Consider the following 10,870-nt stretch of genomic DNA (forward strand, 5'->3'; position numbering starts at 1 on the left):
CAACAAAAGCGCTGCGATCCAGATTTAAATCCAGATCAGGTTTAAGCAGAATGAAATGAAACTGATTGATTGCCCTTATAGGCAGCAGCAGAGTAATTAATATAGTGAATGAACATAGATCAGATGCTAGGTCTGTTTGTTTTATCAGTGCTGGAACTGAAAATATATCATTGATTAGCGCAGAGCATCTGCTTATTGTACTGCTCTTGTCCTGCTGTCGAAGAGGGCAGGAGCGGGTCACTGCTGCGAGTTTCACTGCTGCTCAGTGGGGGACAGCAGTACACATTTAAGCCTACTACATTTCTGGTTTGTTGCCTCATAATGTAGCGTATTACATTGTTTATCCACACGGATCCATTTATTGTAGAGTTCTGACTATAAATGTTTCTGGGAAAAGACTGGTCACGCAAGGAACGTTTTGGCGCGAAGATGTTTATTTGAAATGCGAGAGCAATATGAGGAAACTTCATGAAAGTGATGATGACAAAACAAAACAGTAAGTCATTTTTACTGACTGACATTTATAAGGGGTCTAAGGTTGTAACAGCACAAAAGCGAAGCGAAAGTGATTTTCTTTTCTTTTCTTCCCATGCCTGCAACACGATGAAGAGCTCATCCAGTTCATAAGTCTGCAGGAAGTGGCTGCATGCAGGAATCTGTCGAGTATTTTATCAGTAGACCTAACTGTATTTAGTTGACAGAAATAGGCTTTATGTTTAATGTTAAAGCAAATTATACATTTAGTATTTTTTGGTTTACAATCAACAGATGCATTCTTTCAACTTTTCTCAAATTTTATCTTTTTTTTTCCCTCTCATAGTCAAGGGCCAATTTTGTTCCGACTATAACCTCATAAACACTGCATGTAGGAGAGACCAGGGTCAGTTGTCACACTTTTAATCCAGTGAATAGCCTGATATATTTTTAAGTTTATTTTTGAAAGTCAGTTTAGGCACATAGGCTATCTTGAAGTCTTGACAGCAAAATATTTCCACTGTTAATGCCAAGGGAAAAAATATAAAGGTTAGGCTACTGACCATATGGTAAGTTATCACTGACTGAACTAATAAAAAGCCTATAAATGGCTTTTCAGCAAAACACAAACAAAATTAATGACCAATTCATGAAGCAGCACAAATATAAAAGTTAACAAAAAGCATTATATATACAAAAAAATTACATTTTAAAATGTTTAGTTTGTAAACAGTTAACAAATTTTAGAACAATGTTTGAAAGCAACATTAATCCACTGGTCATTTGCATTTGACAAAACTAGCCCTGGTCTCCCCTATAATATACAAAAATTGCAGAAGATTAAGAAGTTTATTATTATAGACTATTATTAGTAGATAATGTCACACAGTTGTCAATTTCACAATGTACTTTCACATTATAAAAATTGTCTTCCTGAAGACAATCACATGAAACAGATGCAAAGTCAGTCTTGCTCAGTTAGTCTTGAAGACAGCTTGGATGTTGTGACACAGCAGAGACGGAGAGCGTGTGGGGATCTTGAGGTTGCGGCTCAGGTTCCTGAACACCATCAAACCAGGGGGAGGTGCAAAGGAACTTACTGAGGTGTAATATGATTGTTTCTGAGATGTAATATGATTGTTTCTGAGAAATGCTACACACACAAGGTCAAATACCCAGCTTTAGTTAAGTTTACTCCCCCTTACCCCACCACACCCCACCCCACCCCACCCCACGTCTCTCATTCTCTCTGTTTCAGCCACAAGAACATCTGGCATCCCTCCCTCCATCTCTCACCTGTTTCTCAGGACCTTGAGTTCCTATAAATGGCACCTCTTGAAAGATGTTGATGCAGGCAGTTAGTGTTTGAGCAGCCTGCCCATTTCCTGGCCAGGAAAGACAGTTTGCTTAAGCTGCTTGATTTCTCAGAGGATTGATAAGTTTGCTGCTTGCACCAAAAGTATCACGCTGAACCCCCGTGAACCTCTACAGCTTTACAGGAGTGCCATGGGAATCTTTTTTACAGATACAGCTCAACCTATCATCACAAAGAGGATGTCAAACACACACTAATGTGTTTATCTTTTGTTTTAACTGCCCCTGACACAATAGTTGTGACCATCACAAACATTACATATGAACTACATACGATTTATAATCTGGGAAACAGACATTTTCATTGTTCCACATACAAATGATAGAACTATTATCTTCCTTTTGCCTCTAAAATGCAGTCTGTCCTGAAAACAACTCTCAACTTAGCAGTTTGATTAATAACTTTGTGGGAGCAAAGTCTCAGTATTCATCTTTTATAGTCTTGTATAACATTTAGGACTAATTAAAAGTTGATCTGACAATAGGCATAAAAGTTATGGAGAAACACATGCTCTCCCCAGCATAACAGAAACATATTTCATACAACACAAAAACGCTGTTCTCTGCACAGTCGAATGCCCCTTATGCAGAAAGACTGATTATTTAAAGCAGGGAACTTTCTCTCGGCCATATGCCTCTCATAAATGATAGTACTGAAGAGAATGGAGAGGGAGGATTCTCTAGATATTGTACCGTACCGTTGTAAAGATTGTGCTGTGTGCTGTGCTTTCATTGTTTCCCTCTACATGTTTCTATCAGCACTGTTCCAGAAATCAGTCATTGTTGGCCAGCCATTTTCACTCATTATTGTTTTCCCAGTGGCCTCCAGTAACAGAACATTGGAACTTTGGCTGCGTCCAAAATCGCACACTCTCCTCAGTATAGGTAGGCCTACTTATTTTGAATAAGTACTCCACAACCGCTAAAAAAAGTATGTTCTATATAGTATGAATGCAATCTGGACATACTACATTTGCTATGCTCTCATCATCATGTGATATACCAGCATCAGTTACGTCTCGCCGGAAATAGTAGGTCATCCGCATACGTTTTGCCTACTCTTTTATGAGTACTGTGAATTCAGACATGGTTCTTTTGTCATATACTGTGTTGCACCTACTATATATTTGGGAAGTATGCGATTTTAGATGCAGCCTAACAAATTATTATACAATTCTTAATTAAATGCCATTAGAATGCCTAATAAATACTAAAAGCAAAGCACTTATCAGTATGCTTGTTGAAGCGTAACGCAAGAGAAGAAACCGGTTAGGGAATTTCACTACACACCTAGATAAGTTTTAACAAAGCTCAAAACCCTCGTGCTACATTTTTGTCAAGTTTCTTGTTAACCACTACAAATCTCAAGGTAAATGGAGACATGTTAAAGAATAGGAGGTAAGCATGACTTTTCTAAGTATCATTTAGCACATAATGTATAAGAAAAAGTGCAACCAAACCTTTTAATTTTTAGCCCGCTGTGACTGATATAGATCAGGACTATGTATATCAGCCACAGAGAGCAGCTCCAGCCTGCAGCAGAGACTGCTGATTCATACTTGTGCTTTTAAGGGCAGTGGAGCAACACAGCAGAGATGAACACCACATGGGCCAAAGAGCCCTTAGGAATAAACACCTCAGTGAACACTGATCATTCAAACACTTGAAACTATCAGTCTCCACCATTACGAGAAAACACTGTAATAAAGTGTCCCTCCATCTCAAACAGCAAATCCAAGTAAAATTTACTTAGTTTTTAGATGCATATTTCACATATGGAATTAAGTTTAATCTACTTAACCAAGTTAAGTAAAATGAACAAAGGACATAAGCCATTTTAACTTTTAGTTTAAGTGTATACTTTACACTATACTGTATTAAATTACTTAGATGTTCTGACAACTTACCTACAAGATAAGTAATGTGGTACCCACTCGAACACAGATCTCACAATACTTGGTACACAATAACAATCATATCCGTTGGATCATTTGATGAATAGAGAAGAAAATGAACTCCAGATGTCACAAGAAAAGCATGTTGCTAAACCTAACAACAAAAGCAATGATAAAACAGTGTAAATACAGCTGGGAAACAGTGAAAAACTCTACCTTATTATTCATGCCCCAGTGCATGATGTGAACACCAGTATCAGAAAGTTGAGCTTAAATTGAATACTAATATAGAGTTTACTTAGTTCAGATAAGCATTTAAAAAACTTATTCAGGTAGACTTTACATTTGTAGAACGCTGTAGAATTTTATAGAAAACATTTTACTTTCAAAGAAAAGAGCATGAGAAAGAATGGGCTTTCAATACTTTATTTTTTTTCCCATTGATACACATTTTCCTTATTCTCAATTCCATCCAAAGGAAAATTATAGTGAGGTAAAAGTGCTTTGAAACAAAATGGCATAATGAATCTACATCATTAAATCACCACGCCGACATCAGAGAGCCGACATAACTACTTCAAAATAATAGTGCGACTTCTTCCATTTTTCACTTTTTTTAAACTCACAATCATTAGCATCTTTACAGACAAACAAGACAAATAAAACACAAAAAAAGTAAACAAAATGTGCTGAAATCCACAACTCCACTTGCAACATTGCAAAAGGGCTTCAAAAAGGCCTCAATCATCAAGACTTGCACTTTAGACAAGCATATCCAAATCCAATAAACCTCCCCTGCACACACAGAGTTACAGAAGCATTCAGAGCGGTTACAAAAGCTCCAACACCTTTGTCTAATGAATAAAGGTTAACACTGGGGAATATGGAATTACAGCAGACAGAGGGGACAAAAGAAAATAAGAACGATATGAATTCAATACACACAAAAGCATGTTTTCCCATTTTCAACACTCCCTTTCCATGAAACACACTTTACGCAGACTTCAAACAGGAAATGAACCAAGCCTCATCACACCATGCCTTATCTAAGTGAAGTGCATCTGCACAAGATAAAGATTTAAAAAAAAAAAAATAAAAAAAAAATAAAAATAAAAAAAAACCTAAACAAATGCCATGTTTCTTTTTTTTTTTTGTGTGTGTGACTGTAATACACATGATCAATAAAGGACAGATTAAGGTGATAATTATGTTGGCCAACAACTACAGATCATACAAGTGCCCTTTATACATCCAAAGAAAAAAAAAAAAAAAAAAACGAGGGGGAAACCAGTTCTGAAACAGAAGTACTTGTTCCTGGTGCACTGACATTTTACTTAATATCTCAGTTGTAAGACAAAGCATTTCAAACAGTTCAACTTTTACTTTCGCTGAACAGTTGTTGCCATCAAGACTGTAGCCCTTTATGTCCCTGAGACGGCAAAAAAAAAAAAAAAAAACACCTTATAGCTTGTGTTCACAGGGCTTGAGTATGACAAGGCCTGTAAAGTGCATTTATTGAAATGGGTATTTTAACAATTTGGCCTTAAGAGATTTTGAAAGCGCTGTGTAGTGCACAGTACTTGCTTTGGTTAGGAGGATGAGGAAAAGACATTAAAATTACAAAACAACTGGAATGACTAGACAACTACACTCAGAAAAAGCAGGGTGTGACATGACTTACGGTATATCTGGGACTAAATAAATAAATAAGAAACTTTGCATTCTTAGTTGTCCATGTCATTCATCCTCCTTCACCTTTAACCAAATTGTTTTGAAACCAGAGGATTGAGCTACAAGGTCTTTACTTGCATTTCGCATAAAGTCATAAGCTAAACCCAAATGGGTGACCACAAAAAAAGGCACATGTGCTGTGTTGCTGGTTCAAACATTGGTCCAAAGTCTGCATGTCCCAAAATTATACGATGGTGTAGGGGCCCAAAAAAAAAAAAAAAAAAAAAAATCATAAGAGTAAAATCCATTCCAGCTCAATACACTTTGGGGTGTGACCCACTGAAAGGGAGGCTGTGTGACCCTTCTCATTACCCTAGAAGTCTGTGACGGCTGATAAGAGAAGGAACGTGGCTCTCATGGTTATCTCGTGCTTGTACAAGCTGAAGCAGCAGGAGCTGAGGCGCGCGAGCAGAGACGAAGAGGGAACCTGAGGGGCAGGGGACAGCTGTCAGCCATTACGTAAGACCAGCTAGCGGAGTACTGGACTTCTCTGAATGGATGACTGTCGAAAGAGGAACTACACATGGGCATGATTGGTGGTGGTGGGGGGGGGGGGGGGGGCAATGGACAGTAATAGGCAGTCACAATTTAATACTGTCTAACTTACAAAAAGCATGGAATTGATTTTACCCAACTGACACTTGCAATGTTCCTTGAAGCCATTACGTCAAATTCACTGACAAAGGACCAAGACAGGAGACACTGAAGCCCAATAAAGATCAAGAGCAGCAACCCCAGCAAAATCGATTAGATCCAAACCTGGAAAGAAATCCACACCAATGTGTTTTTACATCCATTTGGCTGAGCATTGGTCTATCCCCCGGTTACAGCGGTGAACCCTCCCACACCTCAACTATCAGAAAAGGCCTTGTGACATACCAGCATTCACATATACAGTGTCATCTACAGTGACGCGAATCAGAAGCACAGGAAAGACATTCGCCCCACTAGAAATTCCATCCCATATGCTGTCCATTCAAGGCACATCCCGAGAGGGAAGGGATAATTTTAGAGCGCCGTGACACCATTTGGCTGGGCTGTTAGCTGGAGGTCTTGTTACACACGGCAATGCTAAGTCTGCTAATGGCTGCAAAAAGCTCAGGAGGATCCATCGTCCCAACAGTTGATCCTTGTATGGACAACCATGACCTCTCTGTCCCATTTAAACACGTACACAATGTTAATGAGATATGAAGGGAAGATTAAACCACTAGATCCAAGGAGCCTTATTAATCTAGTTCATTAAAAATGACTTTTTACTGCTCTCTCTAGCTGTGGGAAGAGGACAAATTCTCTTTGTACACGCTGAAACCGATTTCAATTTCTCACCCTGGATGTAACTAGCAAGACTGAACAATTTCTCCAAAATGTACAGTGGAACAAGTCATCTGTATGCATTCACACAGCAAACTGAAGCGCATTGCTATGAATACTTCAACATGATTCTGTTAACATTTCTATTCATGAGAACAAAAAGAACTTTAGCTGCCCACTAGTGTACCAAAAAAACAATCAAAATCTCCTGATAACTTGAGACCTAAAATACCTATTTCACCTGTGCTCACATTTTTCATCTTTTTCTCTCAATTTTATATAATTTTTTTTTCTCTGAATTTCTAAGAACATTTTTTATTTTTTTGGCCTTTATATTTTGTATCACAGGAAAAATATAATTTTGCCCCAATGTGCATTTCCTTCACTTTTAGGGTTACAATATATATTAAGGCACTGTGGGAATTGTTTCAACATGAAAAAAAAAAAAAAAAATGAATCTCTCAGAGCAAGGACAGCGACGAGAGCAAACAAATCTGAAACTTTAGAATATTAAGGTTAAAAAAAAGAAAAAAAGAAAAAGAAAAAAAAAAGTCTAATTCATTCGCTAAAATATATCACTTTGAATCAAAAACATCTTGGCACCTCTGCAGAGAAGGAATTAAAAGAAAGAAAAAAAGAAAAGGAAAGTAAACACTTGTCATTTTAAAGATCCTTTATGCCTACAGAGGGAAACATCCCTTATGGCCAAAAATCCAGCTTTTCTAGCCAACTCATGGATTTTGTTGAACAAGAATCATGTCTTAGTTACAAGGCAACCAAGTTGGAATGGACTGGTTACAAGAGGCCACATAGTAGTTGTTGAAGTTCAGGTCTCTGACGTACGGAGCCGGCTGGTAGTAACAGGTGACGTTGGACGCATCAGGTATGGCATTCTGCTCGGCGAGCACCCGAAACGCCGTCAGCGAGATGAGGTTGAGTGTCTGCCGCCTCTCGTGTCCCATGAGACACACGGTGCTCTCGTTCACAACCCGCCGCAGGATCATGAGGTAGTTGTACTTGTTCTTCTCCTCACCGACAAAGTGACTTTGCAGATAAGCCTCCAGTTTGCGCTGTTGCTCACCAATGTCGGGAAAGTCAATGAAGAAACGGGAGCACATATAGCGCTCCAGGGCCTTAAATTCGTCTTCGTCCGTAGGCCTGAAGTCCCTCACCAGGAGGTTGCAGTATTTGAGCAAACCACCTCCACGGATCTCCTCTGGCCGTTTGGTGGCAATCATCTTGTTCCTGAGGTGGTCCAGAGCCATGGCAAAGTCACCGTACACGCTCTCCCCGACCACGGTAGGGTGGAAGTGCTGAGACATGGCGTTTTCTGAGAAGTCATAGTACGACAGAACAGAGTCCAAAATGATCTGGAAGGAGTCCACGCTGAACTCGAACTGTCTCCGGATTGAATCCACAAACTTAAGTTCCACATTGCGGCCATTGTTATTGGACAGCGAGATGAGGGACCAGCGGTCCTGCTCAGTGTAGACTTTGACCAGCTTCTGGACGTAGGCCTCTTTCAGAGTCATAGGAGTGATCTTCTCTTTGTTTACCCCCTCGGGCAGAAAGTCTAACAAAGTGCTTAGAACCACATCTTTGATGAGCTGGAACTCCTCTTCCCGAGGAAGGTCTACCCTGAAGATGACGTCCAGGTCTTTGTAGCTCCAGCCAATGTCCTTTACCAGCACGTGGCTAGCAGTGGAGCCATTCAGACGCACATCTTTGACTGTAATGCCACTCAGCTCCAGACGGTTCCTCACCATCTGTACGATATCCTTTAGCCGGACCTCCAGGGTGGGAAAGTTGCCACGTCCGTGGACGGGCACAACCTCTGTCAGCACGTCGTTCAAACGGCACACTTGCTCCCAGGTAAGCACACTTTGCGACTCACTTTCGCTGCTGGATGAGGCAGAGGCCATGTTTGCCATCTATGCAGTTTCCTAGGACAAGTGCAAAAACAATTTCACTGATTTTCAATTTTCAAAAATCTCTTTATCTAGACAGTTAATATTTAGTTGGAATAATAAGCCCAAAGGGAAGTTAAGGAACATGCATATATATACATATATATAAAAAAATGAAGAGTTCAGACGCAAAAGCCTCTAAGTGCCATCTGAAATTTTATTCTAGATTCATCATTTTTGTCAAGCTCGTATGTTTAAGTTCAGTAATTTAACTTAAATGACAATGAAAATTACCCATTAATTGTCATTTAAGTGAAATTACTGAACTTAAATATACAAGCTTGATAAAAATGATCATTCTAGAATAAAATTTCAGATGGCACTTAGAGGCTTTTGTGTCTGAACTCTTCATATTATTATATATATATATATATATATATATATATATATATATATATATATATATATATATATATATATATGTACCATAGAATATAAAAATATATAAATGGTCTAACAGGTTCACTCTCATAACAGAAAAGCTAATAATGATTCTCAGGCTTTCCAGAAGGCCAAACGGACCTGAAGCATTTATAATGGGTGACACTCAGCTGCTCAACTAATTCATCATGATTCCATTTAAAAAAAAAAAAAAAAAAAAATGTATCCAAACAAATCCCAAAAGAGCATTAATAATTCATGCACACTGATTAACTTGACGAAATTTATGCTATTCATAAATTATGAATATGACTCTGACAGGGTTGAGCCAAACAACAAAGAATGTGAACAGTATTCCCATCGTAATTTTAAAACAATCAGAAAAATTCTCAAATATACAAAATGTAATCAAATAAAATTACAAAAATTGGTAGCCTTAAAAAAGAACACCAGTTTTTGTTATATGGTCCCTATAAGTTAGGATACAATAATGTAACAGTGTTTTGTCTTAATCTTTAAATATTTTTTTAATTCCCACTGATGTCTTCCGGGAATTGTATTCTGTTTGGTAACCACAATTGCCTTGAAAACAAAATGGTTTTAAAATGTACATGTTTCTCCATTTTGTTTTATGTTGGAATAATATAAGAAAATGCCCGCTTGATTCCTTTTGGATTGATTCCAACTTACAAGAGGGAAATTACAAGATGTTTTGATACATGGCACTCAGCACGCGAACTCACGACAATATAAACTTTAGTCAGAACTACATGCAACGTAAGCAAGTAAAACATGCGTGCTAACTTACAATGTTCGAAATACAGTGCATACTTGAAAGATTCAAAACGAGCTATTTACTCAAGAGTATGATGAATAAATGAAAACCAATCGTTTGATACAAAGCGCACGTGAGATCGAAAGATCCACAATGTGCGCGAGGTCAGCGTTCAAACCAACCAAACCAATATACCTGCAATTAATCTGAAAGTAAAGTAAAGTAAATCTTCCGACTGCATCCAAATCACTCAGATCCAACGCGCTTATGAAGTATAAATATAAAAAACGTCGCACCTACTGTTCTCAAGAAATCCACCTGAAGTTCTCAGCAACGTGGTCGGCACAAAGTAGTGGATGTCAAATCAGGTTTATTAGCAGCAGCAGCTCCATCCATCTGTTCAGTCGTCAAACGCCAGAGCTTCAGTTCTGAAGAGCACACACATGCGCGCTCTCTTATAACTGCCTACAAAACAACCTGACTCTCCGCACCTCCACTGCGCACTATTTTTTTTCTGAAGCCATGCCATCATCACGTGGGTCAAACATACAAATATTTATTTTCTATAACAATCAAATAATCAAATAAATAACAATCTGCATTGAACTTACCAGTACTCCAGTGCCGAGCTCCGCACTACAAGGCATCAATGGACTAAGGCTCTATATGGAATTCAAAAACATACGGCGTTCTATTCGCTTGTATCAATGCGCCAGCCGAAGCCTGTGATTGGCTGAAGAGTTTTTTTTTGTTGCCAGGCGACCACAGGCACATGTCGAATTTGACGTCCGGTTTTGGCAGAGTAGCTCAGGCCTGTGTAGCAAGTAGGCTAGTACACATTTGACAGTAACATGAGGTTTAGGGTTTGATCAAATAATTCAAATAGTTGTTTTCCACAGGTGCCTTAGATAAGCTGGGCTGTCAGGAATATTTAAAGCTCAACTACTTGTGAAAATTAT

General features: G+C 38.6%; 1 protein-coding gene across 2 annotated transcripts; it reads right to left on the minus strand.

The window, feature by feature from the left end:
* Positions 1-4,878: 4,878 nt before the first annotated feature.
* Positions 4,879-10,564, minus strand: tent5c (terminal nucleotidyltransferase 5C). 2 transcript variants are annotated; one of them, XM_079882486.1, is made up of 3 exons: positions 10,523-10,564; positions 10,212-10,339; positions 4,879-8,731 (listed from the first exon to the last, which is right to left on the minus strand). In XM_079882486.1, the coding sequence occupies exon 3, from the start codon at positions 8,717-8,719 to the stop codon at positions 7,550-7,552; it is 1,170 nt and encodes a 389-aa protein (XP_079738612.1). In that variant the 5' UTR covers positions 8,720-8,731; positions 10,212-10,339; positions 10,523-10,564; the 3' UTR covers positions 4,879-7,549. The 2 variants fall into 2 exon arrangements, with proteins under 2 accessions (XP_079738612.1, XP_079738613.1); XM_079882487.1 differs by having other exon boundaries at positions 10,208-10,339.
* Between the last annotated feature and the right edge of the window lie 306 nt (positions 10,565-10,870).

Source organism: Squalius cephalus (genome assembly GCF_949319135.1).
Source record: "Squalius cephalus genome assembly, chromosome: 9".
NCBI classification, from domain to species: Eukaryota; Metazoa; Chordata; class Actinopteri; order Cypriniformes; family Leuciscidae; genus Squalius; species Squalius cephalus.

Bases quoted from the DNA above. Each gene is read 5' to 3' on its own strand.
- tent5c (XM_079882486.1), bottom strand. From the start codon at position 8,719: ATGGCAAACATGGCCTCTGCCTCATCCAGCAGCGAAAGTGAGTCGCAA.